This window comes from Cryptococcus depauperatus, chromosome 7, assembly GCF_001720195.1.
Source record: "Cryptococcus depauperatus CBS 7841 chromosome 7, complete sequence".
Lineage (NCBI taxonomy): Eukaryota > Fungi > Basidiomycota > Tremellomycetes > Tremellales > Cryptococcaceae > Cryptococcus > Cryptococcus depauperatus.
Window position 1 is genome coordinate 345325 of NC_089474.1, and position 24637 is coordinate 369961.

The window sequence follows — 24637 nt, forward strand, 5'->3', positions numbered from 1 at the left end:
GTGACGCAATAGAGCGTCAGCGAGAGTGTCCCTTTCTTGCTATGTCGGCTGGCACATCCAAGTTTTAACTGATAAGATAGAAGGTTGGAGTATTTGGAAATGTATAAATGACAATTCAATCGATAAATGCAACGGACCAAAAAAGTGGAGGTGAGATTGAGGGAAGGATAAATTACGTAATTTCTTGTAGTGGCCGTTTTATTATAAGAAGCGGAGTTTAGTTGAACTCCATGTCAACAACAGGACATTTGTCCATCTTTACCGTTTTTATTTTTTTATTTCTTTCAATTTTGAGGCGCGAAAAAATCTTTTAAAGTCGCTGCCAGGAAGGACTGACTATGCTGGCAACAATAACTTGATTAGGAGCTTCCGATCTGTCCCAAAATCACTCTTGACAGAGCGATAACCACCATCCAAGGAGCTGAAATAGCTGAATGCCTCCAAGATTACGAGCTCGACATCTTATCGAGCTGAATCAGCTGAGATCACTTTTGCCATGGGCCAAAGAAGCGAGGTATAACTCCTACTCAGCCATGATTACGCAAGCAGCTGCTACAAAAAACAACCACAAGCTGGGAGAAGGAAGTACCAAAAGAGATTTGAAGACATGTCGTTCGAGCTTGCTGAAAGGTGAGATTTAAATATGGCTTGTCTATCTATGTTGTATTCATGCGCTCATGACAAACAGACACATCTCGAGCTTTAAATGCAAGACAATCATCAAACACGACTATTGTTCATCGTCTTTTATCAACCCCTAATCCACCACTTCCATCAGCGATTCTGATCCATCTTCTTAATCATCCTTCACATCTTACGCGATCTTCTGGAAATCTTCTCATCGCTTACGCTAAACGTTTTAACGATGTTAAAACTCAAAAATCATCCCTTCAGCTCATGATCGATAGAAATATCGTACCATTGGGGCATCGAGGGCGATTAAAAAGTATGAGAAATGAAAAGGGACTTAAGAGAAATGACGAGAGGATAAAGTGGTGGGCAGGAAAGATGTGGTCACCTATACCTGCTTTGGAGGACCCTCAACGGTATACCACAGACCAACTTTTAGGACGGCTGCATCACTTGTTGATAAATAAAGAAGCACCATGTTTCGAGAAGGCTTGGACTCTCTTGGGAAACGCAACAGATTTTCAACCGACATTATATGGAAAAGGAAAGGAGAAGGAAGGAAACAGCTTGTCCTACTCTGGTCTTGCGTTGCTCAACCTATACATGTCCTATCTTGACATGTTGCCACAATTTTCTCCCCTCGACTTGTTAAACACTTACCAGTCTCTGACAACTTTTCCTCCTAACCGGCAAACCTTGCACCTTTCTGTGTTGTCTGTGCTTCCATATGAAATTAAGATGGAAGTCGAGCAAGTAACAGCAAACGTGCTGTCTATCATTTCTAGATTCGCCATTTTGAATATCACGCCTGATCTAGAAACATGGCGATATATGGGCCGATTTGCCGTCTTTCATGATATCCGAGATCTTGGCAAATTAGCTTTCGAAGGATGGTTCGCAATTCTCCCTCAAACTCCCTCGGCACCAGTCTCTTCCTTTACATTCCAGGGTCTAGAATATAAAGCTGTTGGAGAACCAAGGATGGTATTTTACCATACGGGAACAAGGAAGAAGCGTTGGGGGAGGGTGTTGGAGAGAATGAAAGAGAAAGGATGGGTTACCGAGGTAGACAAGACAAGAGAAAGCTGGGGATATGTTTGGAAGAATGATGCTGGGCAAGAGGAGGAAGACTTGAGTCAGTGTGCTGGGAAAGAGGACAGAATTATCAGAGAAGATGAGTTTGAGGATCGAAAAGAGGGGGAGAGAACCGAAACAAAGCAAGGAAATTGGCGAGCGTTAGCCCAGCAACGACATCACGTAATGCCCCAACTGGCAACGTTCCTCCTTCATCCTCAAGGAACTAGTCACCTTCCGTCCCATTTGCCTCATTAGACTGATTCCTCGCCTTGCATATAAAATGAATCCTCACACTTGATTCGGCAAAACACCAATGTATCGTTCCCCAATACAGATATTGGAACACCAAAGGTCAAGACATGGGAATTCCCTATATATCTAGTACGCGTCTTATCTCTTGTCGGGTTCAGTGATAGAGACTAACAAAATCCCATCTCTCTCTTGATAGCCCACTCGACACCCTCTTCAACGTCGTCTGTAATGACTGTGGGTATATGCTCTGGAACTTCACCGTGAGTGTCATGGAAGACTCCAGTACGAACGAGGATAGAATTCCAGCCATGAGCATTGGCGCCTGCGATGTCGGAATGAGGGTTATCACCAACCATGTAGCTTTTTATGCATCAGCATTAAAGATAGTGCACTGTCGCAATTGTGATCCAATATGACGGACTCACACGCTAAGAGGAACGTTTGCGTCTCGTCCTACGGATTTGAGATACTGGCGCAAGGAGTGTTCGGAAAAGTCATATGTAGCTTTGAATGGTTTGCCATATTGAGTGTAAGGAAGGTTTAGTCCAGTGGTTGCCTGTTTTTGTCACCATCGTCGCAAGTCTAAAAATCATGAGATATACAAACCTTGTAGATGGCATCCAGCCCAATTCGAAAAGCACCTTGACCTAATCTTAGAATCGGCCAGTCTCTGTTGTCTGTCAACTTTGAGACTAAATAACTCCAAAAAGGTTCCTTGAGACGTACGATCTCCATTCAACGTCTGCATTGCTCATAATCAACTCTATCGATTCATTTTCTCCCTTTCCGCACTCTGCTCTTGTCCCCAAATAGCCTCCTTGAGAGTTTAGGAGGTCAAGAATAAGTGTGGTATCTCTCCCCCAGTCATGGGAGTCGTGCATAACAAACATGGCAGAGAACCGAATTTTGGAAAAGTCTTGCGGCTTTTCAAAGATTACAGAGAATGAGTAAAGAGCAGAGGGAAAGAGAGCACACCTACCCGAGCAAAAGCCTGTTCTTCTTGGGTCAATCTCGTACGATCCCAAATTGATGGTTTCCATGCAATGATATCTTGTGGTATATGGACATTCTGAAGTCCATATCTTGACTTCGCCATCAGCACCTGGGCGGTTCAACCAAGCAATGACCCACGACTCGGCCACCTCTCTACAGTTCTCACCTTCACCTCCAATGACCAACACATGCTTTTCTTTATATCTTTGCGCATGCTCTCTCATAGGCGTATGGCTTTGGACAAGCTGATTGGGAGTCAACCTAACTCCAAGCTCAGATGAGAGCATCTCCAGTCGCTTGTGGTCGGGCACCCCTCCACTATTAGTGATCAAAAGGAACGGGATAGGCCTGTATGTTTTGTTGGCAACTAGAGGCGTTAATCTCGTGCACGGAAAGATACACACTTGGGCAAACGTCCATCTTCTCCTGTCAATAGTCTGAGTACACGTTTCGCTTGAGGCAACACATTATCGTGGCCTTGCTTTAAAACTCCATCCTTCAGATGATTTCATCAGCCAGACACATCCATACTCTTAACTTTTTTCCCTGCCACATTCAAACTTACGATATCAAAAGTAAAGGCAAGCTTCTCAGGAAAGGCTCCACCAGCAAAAGCTACAAATTACATTAGATGGTAGCACCAAGCATCCAGCGTAGTAGCCAACGTGCTATTGAGCCTTCTCTGCAAACGCAGCATTCTTAAACGCAGGAAAATCCCTCTTGGATGCAATAATGGCATCATCAATGTCGTAAATGTTAAATGAAAAGAAATGTTGATAAATACATTCATATTACTGACAAGGTGGAGGTTTTGATACCTTCCACCGGAAAATGAATTATTTATGGATGAGATATTTCTAACTACTTTTTTATAATTGAAATATAAAAAGAAAAAGAAAAAGAAAAAGAAAAAGAAAAAGAAAAAGAAAAAGAAAAACCTACGAACAAACGAAGGATATGAATTACAACCACAATGGACTGGTATGCCATGCAAGTATAAAACAATAGACTGTTATTGTTGTTGACTATCATGCAAAGTCCAAATGTCAGCGACCATCTCAAATGGTACCAGAACAGAGGACAACTCAAGCTCAACTTGTAGGCCATTCGTTACCACTTGTGGACAGCAAATAAACCATATGTTTAGCTTTTTGAGCGTTGTGTTCACTGGGATGTTTCTGAATGGATGTAGGTGGATTGGAATCGGTGAAAATGGTGGCCCAATCGAATAATTCTTTACAGACGAAGCCTCACTCATAGGCGGTCTTCAGGCTTCTCAATCTTGGCAAACTGATCTTGGGCATCCTAAAGGTGTCAGGCTCGGTATGCTTAATGCGATTGTTTTCATTGCTGGCTTGGTTGTTGGTCCAATCATAACTTTTGTCGATGAGAATTGGGGTAGACGATGGGGCATTCGATGTAAGGTTCTTTGTCGTAAAAATGATGGCTAATTATGCGATAGTCTACGGCATTTCCTTGCTTGTTGGTTCCGTTATTGGATGTGTTGCAGGAGTTGATAAGGTGAATGGTTATGCTTGTAAGTGAAGGTTCTCTCTATCAGACTTATTGGACTACATCCTAGGCTTTCTGCAATTCATTGACAGCGACGAGGAGGCTCTCTCATGAAGAAGGTCAAGTTTATGATTCCACGAGTCTGACAGAGAGATATCCACCATCTTCTATCTTATGCTGACGTGATTAATACTATAGTGTTTTGCACGGGAAGAGCCATCATCGGCTTTGGATTGGCTTCATATCTCATGACAAGTATCATTGTCATCCAAGAAATTGCCCATCCCCGTTCACGGGCTCAGATTGCAGCTTCTTGGGTAGGCCGTTGTTGAGTCTATCTTTACTGATTGTTTCCTTGCCAGAGCTCATACTGGATTCTGGGATCTATCGTCGCAGCCTGGGCCATTTTTGGTAGCACGGGTTACATCACCAATTCATGGTCATGGCGTATCCCGTATATTATCCAAGTACCGATTGCCCTCTATATACTTATCGCCGTACAATTTGTTCCTGAAACTCCAAGGTTCCTCCTATCGAGAGGTCAAGAGAAGGAGGCTTTCGAATTTCTGGTAGAGTACCATGGTAATGGCGACCCAAATGATCCACTGGTATCGTTCGAATTTAACGAGATGAAGGAAGCATTGCAAAAAGAAAAAGAAGCCAAAGCGGAGAGGTGGAATACGATTTTGAGGAGCCCAGCAAATAGACATAGGTTAGGGCTTGTTATGTTAATGACTTTTATGACCAACGTGAGGTCTCGAATATAGGATAGTCTTACGATACTGATATACGACATAGTTGTCTGGTTCGTCCATCCTGAATTATTATTGTATGTCTACGTATTTGTATTCATAGGAACTCTTCAGCTAATTCTCGAGTTAGACACTATCGTTCTAGATCTGGTCGGCATTACCAAGGCCAGTATGCAGACCGGAATAAATGCTGGCTTGAGCATGTTCAAGTGGATGTGCCAAATCTCATCTGTATGGGCCATGTGTTACGTTGGCCGTCGCAGAATTCTTCTCAGCGTATGGCCACTGTTGTTTTTGAGTTTAGTTGGACTTGCCATTTCAAATGGCGTTTTTTCTCACAGAGCAGAAGGAGACAAAAAAACTGGAGTTGCTACAGTTGTTCTGGTATGGATTTATCTTGGGTTTTACAGCTTCTGTGGTATGTCCTTGTTGAATATATGCGTCTCAAAAAATTGACTAACTTATTCTATCTTAGCCCCAATTCTCTACTCTTACCCTGCTGAAGTACAAACTTTTTCTATGCGAAGCAAAGGCTTGCTTGTTTGGAACACTATCACACAGCTTGAGGGTGCTTATACTACTTGGGTTGACGCTATCGCTTTAGAGTCTATTGGCTACAAATACTATATTGTCTATATGCCTTTGATTGTTACTCAGTGGCTGATAGCCTACTTTTGTAAGTTTCCAATCAGCTCAGTAGACGAGTTAACGGGAATGGGTGTGCTAGATATGGTTCAAACGCGAGGCTATACTCTGGAAGAGATTGCGCAAGCATTTGATAGCAAAGAGTGTTTGGACTCTGCCAAAAGTCGAGTAATAAGTGATGATATGGAAGTTGACATCAAGTAGCCAAGTATCGTTTTGAACAAGACATGGATGACACCATCACTGGGACCACAAATTGTGATTGTAGTCTTTTCCAGGCGAAGACATTTCTCATCTATGTTGGAAGACTATACATAGCCAACGCTTACGCTATGAAATACATCATTTTGGATATTATATCAGCAGTATACTTAGTCTGGACGAAAGACATGGTAGCAGAACAGAAAAGCGTCTTATGGTTTCAACTTCAGTAATAGAGTGGTAACTCTTGCAATGGTTGCTTCGCTACTATACGTTAAATGATACATATATCAAAGTCACAAATCTAGATATGCAGTGGCAAGATATCCACGCTTACAAATTGTCTCTATACTATCTCGATAGTTTTAACGGCTCTTTCAATACTCTCTATTACTTCCCCAGCGGGTATGTCAGGATGAGAAGCGTTTCTTTTATACTTGGGGATCATCCTTTGCCCGTCTGGGGCCACCATGCCCCCAACCTGTGTTTGCTTCAAAGCGGATTTCGATTGGCCTGACTCCAAGCCTTCAAGCAAAGCACAAGCTTTGCATAAATCATTAGATGAGATGTATCCACATCTCAAACACGTTTCTGGAGCATCGTAAGTAATAGCAGGAAACATAGGAAAAAATACATACGCATGGCCTTCATCCCTCTTTGCACACTTTGTTCCAAAACAAATGACTCCCCACTATGTATTACATCTACGATAGCGGACGGCCGTACTGCTTCAAGGTCTTTAAGAAATACTCGAGCGTGACCCCGATAAGCATCCGGAGAATAGATACATTCGGTAGAAAAGTAAGTAAGCTTTTTAAAATAAGCATACCTGTGCGTTGTTGAGTAACAGTTCCAATAATGGGAAGAAGATGGTACGTACATGACAATCTCCTTTTCGTAAGCATACTTGAAAGGCTTGCTACGCTTAATAGTGTCCTCTGACTGAGTAGTGACGGCTGTACATCGAGCCAAACGCGCAATGTCGCCTCTCATTACTATTCAAAAGTTGAAAAAAAACACAACTTGCGCAACATGGGAGGTTTGACCTACTGTTCATGAGTACCGTCTCTGCAATATCGTCTGCATTATGCCCTGTGACAATATGATCCACTCCCAGTTGAGCTGCTCCTCTATCAAGAGCTTGACGCCTAAAAACACCACAAAAAGTACAGTTGTTCTTCTTGCCTATCTGTGCTACTATTCGGTCCATCGTCCAGCCGTACAGTTCATTATAAGAAAGAATTTTGAGTGGAAGGCCGTATTCTTTCTGATTCTGTTTGACGGTCTACAAGTCAATTCAATAAGCGTGAAATTAAGTCAGTGATAAAGTCGATATAATCACTTCCAAAGAATCATCTCTATATCCTGCAATGCCCTCATCTATGGACAAAAGGAATAAATCCAGTCCATAGTCATATCGCTTATTCAAAACGGACAAAACATGGGCCAAAACCGTAGAATCTGGTTTGAATGTAAGCAACGATAGCAAAAGTAAGAACTGCAACTGCACCTTTCCCACCACTAGCTCCTATCGCAACTCTTTCTCCTCTTCTGAATATTCCTTCATCTTCAATTATTGTATTATGCACTTCTGTCTCAAATACTTCAAAAAAGCAGTCTTTGCAAACCTGCTGCCCAGTCTTTGGTCGCTTAACTAGAGCTCTTGCAGAATGACAGAGAGAACAGGAAGTGGGAGGCATTGTTTTCAGATTTGAGATAACTTTTATAAACTTTTTTGGGCAATTATAAGAGGTATCTTTCAAAGTATAATATTTTTGACATTTTGAGTGGCAAGAAAAAGCGATCTGTTAGGCGCGAGACTGGTGAAATTTCAGGTGCCTATTAAAAATTATGACATCACGAATAATCTAGAGACCTCTTCGGTAATAGTAACCCGAATGAATTCACTTTAGTCATTCATTTAGATTTTCAATTTCATCTTTACTCTTGTCTACGAATTTTGGTCGTCCTGCTTCGACCGAAGGGCTGAAATGGTATCTCAAATCGCTCAAGACAACAGCAAACCGCCACCTGCAAGCCTTGAACGGAAAGGTTTGCCGGCAAACGGCATAACATTCAATTTTGCTTGTCATTGTCTCAATATCAAGCTTGACGCTCGAATTGCTGCGTCTGATGAACTTGTCGTCGCCAACAAGGATGCAAATCGGCGTGGTAGGACGATTCAGGCCTATTTGCCCAATGGCTCTGAAGGTGTGGTAAGTCGGGATATCTGTTAACATGTGATTTTGGTTGGCACTGGTGTTTTATCACGTTGAATCTTGATCTTGAGGCGGAAAGCGTTTGTAGCGCTTTAATTGTCTCCATTCTGGTATCTGTGGTGTGGTGTAAATAAATCTGGCTTTAAGTGGCCAATATGAGCCATCAGACCTACGGAAATCACATCCTGTTATATGAACATAGATCTTGACATTCTGGGTAAAAATTTAAGCCAAATAATGGCTTAGGCTGCTATCTCTTAAGACGCTTATAGGAATGAAGCAAAGGCGAGTCGACAAAGGTAGAATCTAGATGGATGTCTCATGTACTGGACTCGGTTTCAAGCGTAACATGAAACCGAATGTAGCTCAATCTGAGCACATCGGAATGGAACTTTTGATCGCTATTGTACTGAGTTCAATCAGTACTGAAATGAAACTTGTCTGGTCATGTTTTATAGCAATCTTTGGGTATTTGGAAAGCTGGGCTAATGAATGACGCAGAAGTTCATCGACTATGTGATCTATGAATCAGAAGTGTTATCAAGTGACAAAGAAATTTCAGAGAGCGCTGTATTTGAAGAAGATTCTGGAAAAGCATGGAGGAAATGCTGTATTTGCAATACGCGCGTATACCGGTCGAATGATAAACAAGAAAATGACCAGGCCGCTGAAGAGGAATGGGTAGATATCGAGCTAGATAATGGGATTATGGTCTGTTTTTGCCTGCCAAAGATGGCCGTCTTCTGACCCATAGTATAGTATGGCGAAGATCTTGATAACTCACTAGGTCAAGACGGTTTGCCCTTTTCTGGCTTACTTTTTTCAATACCAACAACAGAGTCTGCTTTCGGCCGTCCACCGACAAACTCACATTCATCTATTGACCCTAATGCTTATCTATCATCGAATGGTACTCGAGATTCACACTATATTATTCCACCCCATGACCCATTTTTTCTCCCTCCGCCATTCATCCCAGCTCATCCAGTATTAAAAGATCTTTGCGATGGGGCGGAAAGCTATGTGCGGGAACAGCACAAACGGTTAGAAGACCATGTTTGGCATTTTGTTTCCTTCAAGACGCTCGAGTTACGCAATATTGAGGAAAAGGTTAGGAGCGAGATTGAATTTTTGTGGAAAAAGTATCAAGAGGGACCAGGAAGGGAAGACATCATCACACATCAAAGAAGCGCCAGCATATCTCAAACGCGAGAGTCTCGTCGTCTTTCCGAAACGAAAATCCAATCTTCCAAAGAGTCCAAGGCTACAGCTCAAAAATCATTCCAACCTGCTGCTCATACTGAAAACCCTATCCTGCAATCTGCTACTTCTCCTTCCACCTCTGCCGTCCCTAACGGAACTTCTCTTCTAGCTCAATCCTTGTCGCAGAGTACCTTTTATCCACCGCAATCTGGAATGAATGTCGATATTCAAGGTCAATCATTGTCGACCCGAGAGCGCGACGAAATCGATGATACAATTCATGAAGTAGCTAAAATTTATAATACTAAGGACGACTCTCGAGCTGTAGCCATGTCCTATGTGTTTTCTTCTCTTGCAGACAATATAAATCTGAGACCTGCTCGAGACGAGCCACCTCGACCTGAGTCTAATGGCCACAAGAGGGTCTCGTGGATAGACGAAGAAACTGCTAATACTAACACGATCGAGAGAAATCCAGACGGGTTGGGTATTGCTGAAGAAGAGAGGGAGGAGAGAACTCCGAGGCCCAAGGAGGTTAAGCATTTGTACGAAGAAGAAAAACGGCGAGAAAACGATGGAAAGAGAGAGAAAGGGAGAGGAAGAGTAACATTTGAGGAACCTAAGAAACCACGTAGAGAAGAATCGTATAACTCTGATCAGATTTCAGAAGAAGGCATGCTGATATTACCTAGAAACTTGAAAGAGTCGCTGACCAATGTTTAGGGTATGTGTTTGACTTTGAACTGGAAGGCCAACTCGAAGCGCCAATTCCTATCGACCCTTACGCCATATCTCACCTCCCGTCCCACCATTCTGAAGAACGTCAAAGAAACCTGTTGGAAGCCAATCTATCTCATACGTTCGCTGCTGATCTTCCATCTCACCGAGCGGCATGGCATCGTATCGAACAAAATGGCTCAATGTACGAAGCATTACGTCGGGAACGCCCAACAAATGCAGTTACGGATGACAATGAAGACGAAAGCAGGATTAGCAAACTCGCTACATCCGTGCCAATTGCAATCAACCCTATACGAATCGGAAGGGCCAACACGCCTGTAGTGTTTGAAAGAAAGACAAGCTTGGCGGACCGACAAGGTATACTTATGCCACCTTTGAAAGCAGCAATGCGTGAGAAGCATGCTTTGCCGCTTTCTGGATCATTGGGATTCCCCAGCATCCGTGGCCGTTTAGCTACGGAACGCCAATCTCCCCGCTCTGCCTCACGTTCTCGTGAGCGCGAGAGACTCAAGTCGTATACTGCTGATCCTGGACCGATCTTTGAGGCTTTGGGAGATGCCGTGCCAGATGAGGAAGAGGAAAGTGGGACAATGTCTGCCAAGATGTTTATTCCTCCCCATGTTCTGGCACGACGAGAGGAAAGCAGGGCAAATGAGGGCGTACCTGAAGTAGGTTGGAGAAGTATGGCTTCGTGAATGCTTTTCTTTGCCCGTTATTTAGGAGTTTCAGTCATATTTCAATAACGATTTTGGATGATCTCAAGTTGTATATAGGTTTTGAAAGGACATATTGGACAAACAAGCCGTCATCTTTTGGCTGGCTTGAATGCAATAGTATTCATTCTCCATGTCTAGTGAAAGCGAAGGACTTGCAATCATGATTACAAATTTTTCGCTATAATTATTCGGGAACTTTACATTGTATTTTCTTGACCTGATAACAATCTGTCAGGAAGGAGGTTGGCTGAGAGTAAGAGCGGGTGGAATGTTTCTGACTGAGGGCTGTCGGTGGACAAGTAATTGATGAGAGATTAAGATGGACAAGCAATAATAAAAATTATGTAGATAAATGAAAGCTAATCAATGAGTGATAAATAATCAACAAGAATTACGTAATAAATTTGAAGACAATAATCAATAATACTCAGTCCTTATTCATTACTTATCTGTTAACTCTTTTACGATCAATGGTTAATAATTAAGCTTAAAGAAGCATTTATTATCGCCAATGGCCGTGGTAGACATACCACGTTGTACTGTGCAGCAAAAGCTATAAAAGGCGGCCACAAGATATTCCAATTCCTCCATTCAATTGACACTTCTGTCTACTCAGACAATTACAGCAATTTGATCTTCACCCTGACTGTGGAAAGCATGGCAAAGACAATCCTCATTACTGGTACGACCATGGGATGAGGAGCGCTCTATCAAGTTACTCGTCTATTATTGAGGGATGATGGCATGTTTATTGCTATGTCGTCAAGGGGTGGATGTATTACCAAAGAAGAATTCTTCTTTGGACGCGCGGGGTTGTATAAGGCTTCTAAAATGGCGGTCAACTTTCTTGTGAGAAGAGTGTTCTCCGATATCAAAATATTTATTTATCTTTCTACCAGGCTTGAGCCATCCATGTTGAAGAAGCAAAGCTTAAGGCATTCATTATTGACCCAGGGTGATTAGTTACATAAGGCACTATTGTCTCTATCCACTACATTTGGGACAATTGACTTTGACAAGATCTTGCAGGGATGCGGGCAATGCTGCAGTCAGGGCCATGGGAATGGAAAGCGCTGCAGAGAAGTTGGAGGATGCAATCTGTGAGCGAAATTTACTACATTTTTTGTTAGGTAAACAGTAAGCTGAGGCTAGATACCAGCGCACATTGTAAATGTCATTAATTCAGCAACCAAAGCTGAGACGTCTGGGTATGTATGGAGCGGGTAGGTTATGTAAAGGCTTCTGGCTTTCTTGGCTTGTCATGAGTTGACATACCTTTATTCTAGAGACGGATTCAAAATTGAATTATAGTCTTACAGAATATCCTTGTTCGAATAGAGGTAGCTATGACATACATTTGATAAAGGTGTTTTGGCTTGAAGCTATAGAATGACCATATATATGGCATCAAATAGCCCTTTTAATCAATTTTCGTCACAATCTCGTAATCCCTGTTAATTGTTGGTAAAGCTTTGAATGCATGATGATCATGCTTTTCTACATCTTTATCACCTAGCACCTCAGATCTCATCTCGTTGCCGACGAAATGCTAAGCATCAGCTTTCCCATCAACCTGTATCTCCGCTTCCTCAGCCTCTTCTTGTAATTGCCTCTTCCTCTCTTCTTGTTCTTCCAAAGTCTTTAACGACCATGCAAGCGGCAGTTTTTCAGCGTAAAGTTTTCTAAGTTCTTCAGCTTTCTCAGGAGATTTGAAGTTGATAACAGAGAGGGCAGTGAAAAGCGTGGGGATTGATGGAGCAGATGAAAAGTTAAGCAGGTTTTTTAAAACGTCTACAGCGCCGACCACGTCTTCAGCATCAATCTCCAATCTGCCCTTAGCAGCCGCCAAGATACCCTCGGGCTCGCTACTGTGGGCTTGCATATACTCTTCGTTGAGCGCTTCGGGCGTCTTGCCTGCAGGTACAAAAGTAGGAAGGGATTTTGTTATGACATCAATGACTGGTTGTGGAACATCCGAAAGGGAAGAGGTAATGCGGCTGAAATTAAGTATCTGAACGTGGACGTCTGGGTTTGAAGATGAAATAGCGTGAGCATGAAGAAGACATCGAAGAGCGGCAAGATAAAGCTCTACAGCAAGATGAGGACTTATGTCTATTTTGAAAAGGACGACAAACATACTCTTTCTCATGTAGATCTCGTAACCCCAAATCCAGGTTTCAACTTCTTCGCTTCTCAAGGTTTCCAAAGTTTTCCAAATTTTAAGCGCATCGTCCAATGGTGTCTCCGTCTTTAATAATTTCAGTCCATTAGGATCATCATCGGGGAGAGGAGCTTCTTCCTTCTTATCACCAGATGCGGCAGCAACCTTTTTGGCTTTTGCTTCGGCTTTTTGTGCTTTTTTCGTAGCTTTTTTGCGCTCAGCCTCTTCTTCGGGAGCTAATATACTTTGAGCTACCACCAAAGTATAACAGGTAAAATGCTTACAAAGCTTTTCCTCAGTAAGACTAGGGTCGTCGTGAACTTTAAGATAAATCTCAATAGCGCCTATGGCACCTCTAGAATAATCAATGTGTGACCTCAATTGATCCTCATACTTCAAAAGCCTATCCATACATCAGCTAACTTACTCTTTAGCGCACAGCCTTAGGCTTACTTGACGTATGAAGAAAGAGTCATCCTTCTTAGACAATAGCTATGAAAATCGTATTGATCATCCTCCAAATCCTGGAAAACCTTGATAACTGTGCTGAATCTTTTGATTGCCATGCCGAGATTTGGCTTGGGCGCTGAAGGAGGAAGATAAGAATGAGCAGATTGAAGGAGAAAAGAGCTAGATTGAAGATCTGTCAGATCTTGGACCGGGCTAATGCCTTTCTTGGTAAATAAGCCAAAGAGTTCTTCCGCGCGCGCAGTTTCGCCGGCTTTAAGCCAATACTTTGCGGCCTTGACGTTCAAAAACCTATCTTGGCCATCCAATTTTCTAGCTTTTTCAATCTCGTATGCCGCACCTGTATAATCACCTGCTCGCTTCATAATCATAGCTTTTGCCATGTACAACTCAGGCAGAGTAGGAGTGTGAAAGATGGCGGTATCCAAGAGTGTAATAGAACGAGAATAGGAGGGAGAAGGGTTGAGAGGATGGGAAAGGTGAAGAGCCAAAAAGTAATACGCCCACAGAAGGACAGTAGGCGGAGCTATGGTATCGTCTTTTGCCAATGTAGCGTCTTTCTCCAATCTAGCTACGAGATCTTCAACGATATTGCCGACGATCCTCATTTTTTCCTGATCAACGTAGACTGATTTGATGTCCACAAAAAGGGAAGGAACTCCTCTTTCTAAGCCTTTGATAATATATGCCGAGGCAAGCTCTCGGAACTTATCACCTGCATTCTTGATTTAGCAGAGATTTTAGTATGTTAATACTTGTTAACTTGCCTTGAGCAACATTTAATGAAAGTCGGCGAGGAGCAGCAGATTGAGGAAATTTTTTGGCATATTCATCCAGAGTATTAAGAGCCAAATTCCTCTGAAGATCATCAAGGGGACTGCCTATCTCTCTGTTAAACATTGTCAAGCTCACGCACGACAGACCCACCAATGTCAATACCTTGAGACTTAAAGCTTTCATGGTAGAACTCGAGTTTGTCAGGATTTTGTTTCAAAAGTTCAGAGTAAGCTTGTGACGTTTCTTCTGTTCGACCCAGATTAGTCAAAATTCTGGCTCTAATCTCAGAAACTTCTCCTTGGGCAGAGATGATACCATCTCGGACACCTTTATCCAGCCTTTCGAGTGCTTCTTCGTATTTGCCAATCTCAACGCAAAGTTCAATCATATGGAAGAGAACTTGGGCTTTTTCTGGCCCTGTAGCGCCGTCTTTTTGTAATGTACTCTGATAAAGGTCATACGTTTTGATAGCTTCTTCTTTATCATCAACAAGTTCGTGCGCGACGACAAGCCCCAACCAAGATGCACGGATTTGAGGCCGTAACATGGTGTAGTGATGACGAGCTTGAAGAGCTTGGGAGTAATGGCGTGTGTGAGTCAAAAGAGAGATTGCATCGCGGATTAATGGGATATTGTCCTAAGCAACATCAGTTTTATCGTAAGTGAAGCTGTGTAGATTGAGAGCAAAATGACATAAATCGTTAGAGAACAACCCGAAAATCTCTACACTCTGCACATAGCCAGAATTATCGCAATAATAAAAGACATACAGGGTCCTGCTTTCGAGCCATGGTAAATGCCCTAGATGCCTCATCCCAGTCTTTCCTATTCTTTGCAAGAATACCCAGAATATGCCAGGTGATATGACTTGTGATGTCTTTCTTAACGGCTAAACGAGCCATGCCTTCTGCTTCCTCTTTCTTGGGGATTGAGGAAGCTGTAGGTGGTTCTGGGAGGGAGGAGTGAAGTGTAAGGGCTTTAAGTGCCAGCGTCTCTGTTGCTCACTTCAGTATCACTGAAGAAACCTCAACAAGAGCTGACGAACCTCCATGATTTGGGAATTTCTTCAGGATTGTGTCTGCTGCTTTTATGGCTTTTTTGTATTGCTTATACTCATATTGAGTCTATGAAGAGATCAGTCTTTTGATTATAAGAAAATTAGGCGCAGGGAAACCTACAAGGAGCTCTCGGAACAGCTTGTTCTCTTTGTCTGGGAGCTGACGATGCTTGGGAATTGCAGCCGCCATGGTTTTTTATTATAATTGAACAAAACTTTTGTTAAAAAGATGAAAAGTAATGATGAGGAGAATATATTCGGAAACTGGCGAACAAGTTGATTCCGTTAATCGTTTGTTCATTTTGCTATATCTCCTATAACTTGTTACATTTCCATTTCTCTTTTGCATTTCCATTCCACTATTCTATCTTGAAACCCGAAAAGACATTCGTAGGATATATACAAGACACATCAGTTTAGACTGGTTCAACAACCAGTACTCACTGATCTTTCTCATGTCTACAACTTTTAAATACTGATCAGTATTGTACGGTATGACTGTCAGCTCAAGGTCACCCTCTGTAGCCTGCTCTGATTCTGGAGATGAGGCTCCCAAAAGTATCGCCTCTTTGCGCTCAAAATTTGAGAATCTCGCCACTGGTATCGATGCAGTGCAGAGCAATGGGCATCAAAAGCCAGGTCCAGTGGCCTCTACGGGTTCTGCAAAAGGCGGATTCCTGGGTGCTCCTGGAGAGGAGGGTAATGAAACTGAGAAAGCAAAGGTTTGCCATGTTTGATGTTTTCTCAACTGCCTCGTTAACCCCAAATCACAGCCTGTTGTACCTCCTAAGCCGGCTTCAAGGCCTGTTACGCCTGTTCCTACTTCGCTGGTTGTCAGTCAATCGGTCACCCTTCAACCCTCTACAACTACACGGATTCCGCCAAGCCGGCCTGTTACCCCCAAACCAATGTACCAACCATCGCGAGCATCTGATCCATCAATTGTTTCACAAGGCGAAAATTTAAATGATACATATCTCAAACCTCCTGAGGCTTATGCTGCCACTGCTAGTGCAACAAGCTCTATTCCTAATCCGTCTTCAGCTGTTGAGTCAACATCTTCAAGTCCGATAAATCGACGACTTGCACCTCCACCGCCTAGCAAACCCCCTTCAATTATCTCTGGTACTACCTCTGCTACACCTTCTGCTGTCGTAACTCCAGCATGTTCAGGATCGGAGCGTGGTTCGTCGCCTGAAGCTGAGCAAACAATTTCTGTCAGAGTTTTGCGTGAACGCTTTGCTGCTCAAGTGAACAAGTCAACTACTGCTGTGCCGACAAAGCTCGCCGATATTCCGAATTCCACGAGAATTCCTTCCACAACCAAGTCCGCACCATTCATCAAATATACAGCGAATGATGGAAATACTGGGGATGCCCCTCATTCGCCTTACTCAACGCAAATCCATTCCTCTCGCCCTGATCATTCATTCCATACATCTGCTTTGGCATCATCTTCGTCAGCATCTCATCCTCCTCCACCAATATCTCAAAATACTTCCCCTATCCCTCCGCCTATCAATAGAGCACATAAACCTCAGCCTAGACAGACGATGGCTAATTCAGCTATAACGCACCCCGAAGAAAAAATCCTTGAAACACCATTCTTGTCTTCTCCACATCACATACCGCCCAATCGCCCTTCATTATCTTCGAGAAGCTCAAGTGCGGCCCATGGTATCTCTCCGCCTCAGCTTCCTGTGCGTAGACCGACTATTTTGTCTACTGATTCATTGGAATCTGTCATAAATTTGTCAAGGAACGCTCCTATCCTAACACGAGAGGAATCGTTGAATGCAATTCATGGAGTTGCGAGCCTCCCATCTTTGTCAGGCAGACTTGGAACAGGCGTAGTCGGTCGAGCAGAGTTAGAAACAAACACAGGCTCGAGCGCTGGACCACCACCGCCCCGATTACCAGCAAGACATGCAACTCTATCAGAGCCTATTACCATCGCTCCACCTAACATTCCGCCACCGCCACCGCCACCGCCACCGCTACCACATTTTGCCAACCCTGGCCGAGTGGGCATCAATGCTGGCATTCTTCCGCCCCCGCCACTTCGCTCGGCTATCATCAATCCATCATCTCCCCCTAGACGTTCAAACACTATTTCTCGCCGCATTTCATCCTCTGACCCTACTCCGCATGAAACAACCTACCTCTCTGGTCGAAGAGACCGAGAAAGAGATGAAAAGGAAGTTTACTCTGAAGACGAAGATGATGAGCCGGCCGATCCATCAATGGCTGGACTCAGTGCGCAAGCAAAAAGGATGCTTGAAGACTTCCCAGATACTACTCAAGCCAATCGAAAAGCTCCTGTATTTATACCTGATGTGAAGTTAAAGGACTGTCACCATGTCAGCGCATTTGCCACTTTTGGGCGGTATATCTGCACTGGAGCGCATCATGTGAGAGTATACGATACACTGTTGGGCGATCACGCAATTTCGATAATAGACCTGAAAGAAACCGACCTTGAAAACAAGAGCAAGGATCCTAGGATTACAGCCATGTGCTTTAGACCCGGTGCGACGAAGCAAGAAGAAGGCCAGTACTTGTGGTGCGGCACCAAAGACGGACACTTATGGGAATTGGATATCGCAACAGGACATGTTTCGAATACTAAGGCGTTTGCCCATATGTCATCTATCTGCAATATTTGGCGCCACAAACAGAACATTCTGAGTCTCGACGATATAGGCAAGTTGTTGGTTTTTGAAGTAGGCACTGGAGAGGGAGAAAGGCCAAGATTGATTCGGACATTAAGAATTGGTGAAAAATTCGCTTTTGCGAAGATGGTTTGTGGTAAATTATGGATTTCCTCAGGTCCCACCGTACGTTCAACAACTTCGGCAGCCACTTCTCGCGGCCCAATCATCCGAGTGTATGACCCATGCTCAGAAGGGACGATGCCTCCAGTAAAATCTCTTTTTACTACTGAGTGGACTGGTGCCGTTACATCGGCAACCTATATGCCCCTTTCGCATCAGACTATCTATCTCGGTCATGAAGGAGGATTTATCTCATTTTGGAATGGATCAAGTTTAACTTGTGAAGGGGTAATGAAAATTAGCAACACGGATGTCTTGGCGTTGGAAGGCGTTGGAGAGTATCTATGGATGGGGAACAGAAAGGGACAAATCTGGGTATTTGATGTTGAGGAGAAGCCATGGAAAGCAACTAATATCTGGATCGGACACTAGTGAGTTTGTAAATTCTTGCTGTCAAGTCAAAAACTAATTGCCGGTGCTAGTGATAGTCCTGTGCAGGCACTGGTTGTGGATCCCTATTCTATAGAATACGCTGGGAGATACACTTGCTGGAGCTTTGCGAGAGATTCACTTCGAGCGTGGGATGGTTTGTTGTCTGTTGACTGGATTGGTGAGGTTGTGCTCTAGTATATGTCAAACAATATACTGATGCTTGCCAGATAAACAACTCACCGTCCGCCAACCTGAATACTGTACTTTTAGACCCATTAATATCCTCGTTTGCACTTGGAACATCGACTCTGCGCGTCCTGGAGACCTAACTGGCTCAGAAGTCAACAGGACATTTCTGAATGAAGTGTTGCTTAGTGTCAATAGTCCCGATATTATTGTATTCGGGTTCCAGGAAGTTATTCCATTGACCGACAAAAAATATACTGCCAGTACGTTGGTTTTCTTTCCGCATTATCCACTAAATGCTCATGGGTATCAGAAACATTGTTGTTTGGTGGAAAATCTAAAGATGGTGGTTCTGCAGGAGACAAAATATCTCATGCTTACCGACACTGGATTGAAAAGCTTCAGTCCTCCGTCAAATCTTGCTATCCCACTGATTGTCCCTATGTCAAAATCCACTCTGAATATCTGGTTGGCCTTCTAACCTGCATCTTTGCAAAATCCTCGGAAAGATCAGTTCTGCGTGACTTGGACATGGCGACCGTCAAGCGAGGTATTGGTGGGATATATGGAAACAAGGGTGCTATTATAGCACGATTAGTGATGGATGACACCAGTCTATGTTTCATCAATGTCCATCTAGCAGCAGGTCAAAGCCAAAAGTCCGCAAGGAATGCTGACTTGGCTGGAATAATGGAGGACAAGGCTATTTTCCCACCTGCTGAAGAGTTACCTTTTGTCAACGGAGGATGTGGTACTGCTATTATGGATCATGAGGTGGTTTTTCTTAACGGTGACTTAAATGTAAGTCAAAAAGCACACGCTTTGAATAATAAGATGACAGGATGGGACAGTATCGCATAGACCAACGCCGCGAAAACGTCATTTCATCTATAGCAAACAACGAAATATCATACCTCCTCGAGCACGACCAACTGCGTAAAGAAATGCGTACCAACCATGCTTTTAGACTAAGGTCATTCGAAGAGGCACCCATTACGTTCTGCCCCACATATAAATACAACCCTGGGACACAGGACTACGATACGAGTGAAAAGAGAAGGATACCTGCTTGGTAAATATTCTGGAAGATACATCCGGGCCAATACTAACTGCTTGCAGGTGCGATAGAATCTTGTACAGCAAATCTCAAAGAATCAAGCCTCTTAATTATCAACGTTATGAACCCACCGTATCTGATCATCGACCAGTATCTGCAAGTTTTGCCGTGACACTGAAAGCTGTCGATCCGTTGAAGATGATGGAGACGAGGAGGGTCGTGGAAGCCGAATGGGAAACGAGAGAGAAGCAGCTTCTGGAACAGATGTCAAAGTTGTTTGATAGTATCGAGTGAGAGTAATGTAACGAATAGGGAGAAATATTATTACCGTTGTAGCCTTTAGATCACGATGAACATATCTAGTATACACTTTGGATACACTCGGAGAACCTATCTCGAAAAGATACCCAGCAAAGGTATATCATGAGTACAAAAGTACAAGCCAAAAAGTACGTTTGGTGGTATTGGCTAGGGAGCGGGGGACGAGCTTGATGGCTTACATCTACTTAATCTTTTTTTTTTTCTTCTCTTTCTTTTTCATACTCTTCAGTACATAAGAGGGCAAATATGTCCCAGACGTATCCTTTTTATCATACTTCTATGTCAAGCCGGAGCCATCTTTCATTTCGTTGCGGATCTGGACCTCCACCAGCAAGAGAACAACAAAAGCAAAACCGCATTTCATTTCGCAATTCTACTTTAGAAAGTGCAGGTCAAGCAGCCGATATTTTTGATTTATATGGGTCAGAAGGCGAACAAACAAGGGAAAGTAGGGTGCCGGCAACGAGTCAGATTGCTTTCAGAGCAAGTCCAAGTCAAAGAAGAGGAGATACTGAGGTTGTATTGGACGAGGATCAAGAGGGTTGGCGAAGCCGGCAGGGAGGTTTGGATGAGACAAAGAGAAGGAGTATAGGAAACAAGCAGGCTAGACGAAGAAGCGCTTCACGGCAAAGTACATATTCGGAGAATCCACCAGATATCGCAATAACAGCTCCTTCACTGTCAAGAAAATCCACATCTCTACGTGAACAGAGACTGCCATATACTCTTGAATCCCAACGACAATCAACTACATCAAGCGATCCAGACACTAGAAGCAATATGTCGTATAGGAAGAGTATGATTGGCTCTAATCTGAGCCCTGTAGACAGCCATAATGGGCCCCATTCGAGCACCAGTACATCACAGTCTGGGATAGGTACTAGTGAAGGAAACAAAAGTCAGACGAGTATGACGGGTTCTTCGAGGTATTTTGGGGAGGATGAAGAATCTTTCCACATTAGGTCTACATGTGAGTGATCAAGAGGGAATTCTGTGGGTTGTGCTCATGATGAAAACTTTAGATGCAAGGCTTGATATCGAGGGTGTTCACGGCGACGGATGGGACCAAGGAGTGGAACGTACAAGAGGGGGACCTCCAACAACCGGTAAACGCATTACTGTACATGCAGCTACCAAGATGAGGGACATTGGCGAGCATGAGCGGCGGTTCCTCGCCGGTTTAGATCGGTCAGGTTGCGTAAATATGGATGAGATGGGGGCTGATGAATGACGTAGATATGGATTTGTTGATGAGCCTCATCGGGATAGATCTGAATCACGATTAGCATCTATTCCTTCTTCAGCTCTTTCCAAATACCCAAGACTTCCTAACGTCTCTCCGCTAGCGGGCAAACCACCGGCTCAACCAAACACCACCTTTTCGCCTGTTGATGAGCTTGAGCCTATTCCCAGACCTTCCAAAAATCCAAGATTTACTAGCGAAGAGGAGGCCAAGGTCAAGAAGAAAGAAGCTGAGCGGGTGTTGAAATGGGGAAAGATGATGAAGGTGCGCAAGAGAGATCAAGGAGGGAATATAATTGAGTGGGAATGGAGTAAGGATGGGCAAGGAACTAGACTGCCTAGGAGAGTATACAAAGGGATTCCTGATAGATGGAGGATGGCCGCCTGGTGGACACTTTCTGAAGAGCAAGCAGCGGCTTGGAAAAAAAAAGGAAAGGGCAAATCTCCAGCTTTGGAACTTGCTCAAGATTATCGTGTATGTATGCTTCATTTTTGCCTGGCTGATAAGGTTAGAATGCTATCAGCTTCCCTTCTACGTTTGACGTACAGATTGATTTGGATGTTCCACGCACGATAAGCGGGCATACAATGTTTATTACTCGCTACGGTGCAGGCCAACGCAACTTATGGCATGTGTTACATTCCTTCAGTCAAATGTGCCTCGCATGTGGATATGTACAAGGTATGGGACCTATTGCTGCTACTCTGTTGTGCTACTTTGATCCAGAAGTAAGTCCATACATTACATGCGAGGGCAAAGACTGATTCGGCATATAGAGAGCGTATACTCTGATGGTGCGGCTACACGACGTCTATGGGATGCACGAGATATTTGAGCCTGGATTCCCCGGCTTGTTGGAAGCTTTTTATGTTCAAGAGCGGTTAATGGAATGGACAATGCCTGATCTCTATCGAACCTTTGTGAGCCATTTCTCGAGAAAACTTCTCAAGCTGATGTGTGAACGGTAGCAACGCAACATGATATCATCGTCAGCATGGGGCACAAAATGGTACATCACTCTATTTGTCAACACTTTCCCTTTTTCCCAACAACTCCGTATATGGGACGTTTTGTGGATGGAAGGACGAGATACAATCATAATCACCTCTATAGCAATCCTATGGGCATTCCGCAGCATCTTGTCATCCTCGTCGGCTTCTTTCGAATCTATACTCTCACTGCTTTCATCATACTTTGTAGCTCAGGACGAAGACGCTTTGATGCGATGGGTACGGAAGGTATTGAGCATCAGGGGAATCAGGACAAAGATGGATAGCTGGAGAGCCGAATGGAAAGAAATGGTCAAAGAAGGTACAAGCGACGGGGTTCTGCTGTAAATGTCAACGGTATATTACCATATCCCATATCATTATCGCATATCACTATTGCTTTATAGTTACAGTTACTTGCGTAAAAAGACAATATCCAGATGATATCAAGATTTGTTACGTAACTTTACTATATTCCTTGCTTTGGTATTTCCTATTACTTAATAAAATGGCTTGGTGAATTACTTTTTTCTTGATTTTTATTAATTTATTTGTTTTCTGATATTACAGTCCTAATCAAGGCTGTATAAAGCAAAAGAGGAGTTAGAGAAGACAAGCAATATGATTAACTATGTCATGCTCGTCTCTCGTCAAGGTCCGTTCTTCGATCCTCCCATGTCTTGATGTGACGGAAAGAGCTTTTGCTCACTTGTTGCCTATGTAGGCAAAGTCAGATTAGCAAAATGGTTCCAGACACTGCCTCCTAAAACCAAGAACAAGATTGTCAAGGATGTAACACAATTGGTATTGGCTCGTCGGACGAGAATGTGTAACTTTCTAGAATATAAGGGTAAGCTGGACCTTGTTGGGCATGTAACTTTGACAAGTAAAAGAGTTGTGGCTTATAAGCGATATAGATACAAAGGTCATCTACAGACGTTACGCATCCTTGTTCTTCATTACAAGCATCTCCCCCAGTGATAACGAGTTAATCACATTAGAGATTATACATCGTTATGTCGAAGTATTGGATCGTTATTTCGGAAATGTATGTGGCCGCAACATAGTGTCCACCATTGTTCTGAGAAGTCGTTTTTGACAATATTAGGTTTGCGAGCTGGACTTGATTTTCAACTTTCAAAAGGCTTATGCCGTTCTTGACGAATTGATCATTTCTGGGGAAATACAAGAATCATCAAAGAAAACAGTTCTCAAGATTGTAGGTGACATTGACTGCTTACAATCATGACCTTGGTCAATGTGTATTGATTGCGAAAATAGGTTGCCCAATCAGACGCTATTGAAGAAGGTGAGTGTTTGGAAGAATCAAATAATGGGCAAGATTTGTTCTTTAAGATATCGTGATTCATAAACGAGCGGGGTGGCATTTGCTTCCAGAGCCCGTTTGTTATGGATACAAAGCTGCCAATAATGGATTCTAATATTGAAAGGAAGAATGAAAGCTAAATCTCAAAACAGCTGAGGTTGCGGAAGACTCTCTTGCAAGACTGGGAAGCATGGCTAGACAACAGCTTGGATGATCGACGCGAAAGACGCTTTAAGCAAAGCTGAGATATCAAGTTTGGAGATTATTTGTATGTGAAAATGTTACAATCTTTTCGCCTCAGGCGACTTCTCCCAGTCATACCCATAGGCCACTCTTAGAGCCGGATTTGGTATTTGTTGTGTAATTTTATGAAAGTTATGAAGATATCAATAGAATACTCGTTTACAAGCCAACAGGATTCAACAAGTTCAAACATAAGGCTGTTGTTGGTCGTTATAATGTGTCAGGGATTTGTTACAGCTTGGACAATTTGTTCCAGGCTTCGTCAGACAAATGATGTGTAGCTGCTGATAAGAAACTTACATCATCCTTGTAGTGCCACAAAGTCTACTTAGGATTCTTGGGAGCGGTTCGTACGTATCGATCGTGACTGTCCGACCTGGATATAGTCCATGTCATCATCACTTCTGCCTCATTGTAATGGTACATACTTTGATTTGATCTTGCTGGAAGCAAGCATTCACTGCATTGTGATACAAACCGAAATCGCGGTGAGAACTGTATCTAGTCAGGTTATAACCTATCAACTACACACACAGTTACGTACAAGGCGTCGGATTGTTATCTACAAATCAGGTTCAACTCATACATAGATACGCTCAGCGGGACTATACTGGCCTAGTATCGAAGCGCAGGGACGGTCATTAGAATAGATATGAGGGTG

General features: G+C 43.3%; 9 protein-coding genes across 9 annotated transcripts; 6 read left to right on the forward strand and 3 right to left on the reverse strand.

Annotated features, from left to right (window-relative positions):
* Window positions 1-434: 434 nt before the first annotated feature.
* L203_105448 (uncharacterized protein) lies at window positions 435-1962 on the forward strand (the record flags this gene model as incomplete). Its single annotated transcript, XM_066214815.1, has 2 exons — window positions 435-630; window positions 689-1962. The coding sequence occupies 2 exons, from the start codon at window positions 435-437 to the stop codon at window positions 1960-1962; spliced, it is 1470 nt and encodes a 489-aa protein (XP_066070912.1).
* Window positions 1963-2126: 164 nt separating this feature from the next.
* Window positions 2127-3649, reverse strand: L203_105449 (TIGR01456 family HAD hydrolase; the record flags this gene model as incomplete). The annotated part of the gene is made up of 9 exons (XM_066214816.1): window positions 2127-2319; window positions 2385-2515; window positions 2566-2629; window positions 2686-2882; window positions 2939-3041; window positions 3091-3300; window positions 3357-3448; window positions 3518-3567; window positions 3622-3649. The coding sequence occupies 9 exons, from the start codon at window positions 3647-3649 to the stop codon at window positions 2127-2129; spliced, it is 1068 nt and encodes a 355-aa protein (XP_066070913.1).
* Window positions 3650-3925: 276 nt separating this feature from the next.
* Window positions 3926-6065, forward strand: L203_105450 (uncharacterized protein; the record flags this gene model as incomplete). The annotated part of the gene is made up of 11 exons (XM_066214817.1): window positions 3926-3933; window positions 3991-4050; window positions 4100-4140; window positions 4195-4371; window positions 4415-4489; window positions 4663-4781; window positions 4827-5213; window positions 5263-5293; window positions 5347-5634; window positions 5692-5892; window positions 5944-6065. The coding sequence occupies 11 exons, from the start codon at window positions 3926-3928 to the stop codon at window positions 6063-6065; spliced, it is 1509 nt and encodes a 502-aa protein (XP_066070914.1).
* A 343-nt stretch (window positions 6066-6408) lies between these two features.
* On the reverse strand, window positions 6409-7762 carry L203_105451 (cytoplasmic tRNA 2-thiolation protein 1; the record flags this gene model as incomplete). Its single annotated transcript, XM_066214818.1, has 6 exons — window positions 6409-6653; window positions 6701-6891; window positions 6943-7057; window positions 7113-7347; window positions 7405-7523; window positions 7573-7762. The coding sequence occupies 6 exons, from the start codon at window positions 7760-7762 to the stop codon at window positions 6409-6411; spliced, it is 1095 nt and encodes a 364-aa protein (XP_066070915.1).
* A 291-nt stretch (window positions 7763-8053) lies between these two features.
* Window positions 8054-10920, forward strand: L203_105452 (uncharacterized protein; the record flags this gene model as incomplete). The annotated part of the gene is made up of 4 exons (XM_066214819.1): window positions 8054-8278; window positions 8783-8992; window positions 9041-10157; window positions 10208-10920. The coding sequence occupies 4 exons, from the start codon at window positions 8054-8056 to the stop codon at window positions 10918-10920; spliced, it is 2265 nt and encodes a 754-aa protein (XP_066070916.1).
* A 757-nt stretch (window positions 10921-11677) lies between these two features.
* L203_105453 (uncharacterized protein) lies at window positions 11678-12252 on the forward strand (the record flags this gene model as incomplete). Its single annotated transcript, XM_066214820.1, has 5 exons — window positions 11678-11790; window positions 11841-11896; window positions 11991-12041; window positions 12101-12164; window positions 12228-12252. 5 exons carry the CDS (start codon window positions 11678-11680, stop codon window positions 12250-12252), a joined length of 309 nt encoding a protein of 102 aa, XP_066070917.1.
* A 238-nt stretch (window positions 12253-12490) lies between these two features.
* On the reverse strand, window positions 12491-15594 carry L203_105454 (uncharacterized protein; the record flags this gene model as incomplete). The annotated part of the gene is made up of 9 exons (XM_066214821.1): window positions 12491-13029; window positions 13081-13338; window positions 13387-13505; window positions 13556-14285; window positions 14338-14451; window positions 14498-14984; window positions 15118-15341; window positions 15393-15471; window positions 15526-15594. 9 exons carry the CDS (start codon window positions 15592-15594, stop codon window positions 12491-12493), a joined length of 2619 nt encoding a protein of 872 aa, XP_066070918.1.
* Window positions 15595-15898: 304 nt separating this feature from the next.
* Window positions 15899-20147, forward strand: L203_105455 (uncharacterized protein; the record flags this gene model as incomplete). The annotated part of the gene is made up of 7 exons (XM_066214822.1): window positions 15899-16126; window positions 16178-18609; window positions 18661-18788; window positions 18838-19059; window positions 19110-19597; window positions 19648-19868; window positions 19916-20147. The coding sequence occupies 7 exons, from the start codon at window positions 15899-15901 to the stop codon at window positions 20145-20147; spliced, it is 3951 nt and encodes a 1316-aa protein (XP_066070919.1).
* Window positions 20148-20453: 306 nt separating this feature from the next.
* L203_105456 (uncharacterized protein) lies at window positions 20454-23947 on the forward strand (the record flags this gene model as incomplete). Its single annotated transcript, XM_066214823.1, has 12 exons — window positions 20454-21144; window positions 21197-21362; window positions 21411-21891; window positions 21966-22145; window positions 22194-22337; window positions 22386-22750; window positions 22988-23061; window positions 23131-23256; window positions 23324-23454; window positions 23515-23625; window positions 23688-23715; window positions 23886-23947. The coding sequence occupies 12 exons, from the start codon at window positions 20454-20456 to the stop codon at window positions 23945-23947; spliced, it is 2559 nt and encodes an 852-aa protein (XP_066070920.1).
* Between the last annotated feature and the right edge of the window lie 690 nt (window positions 23948-24637).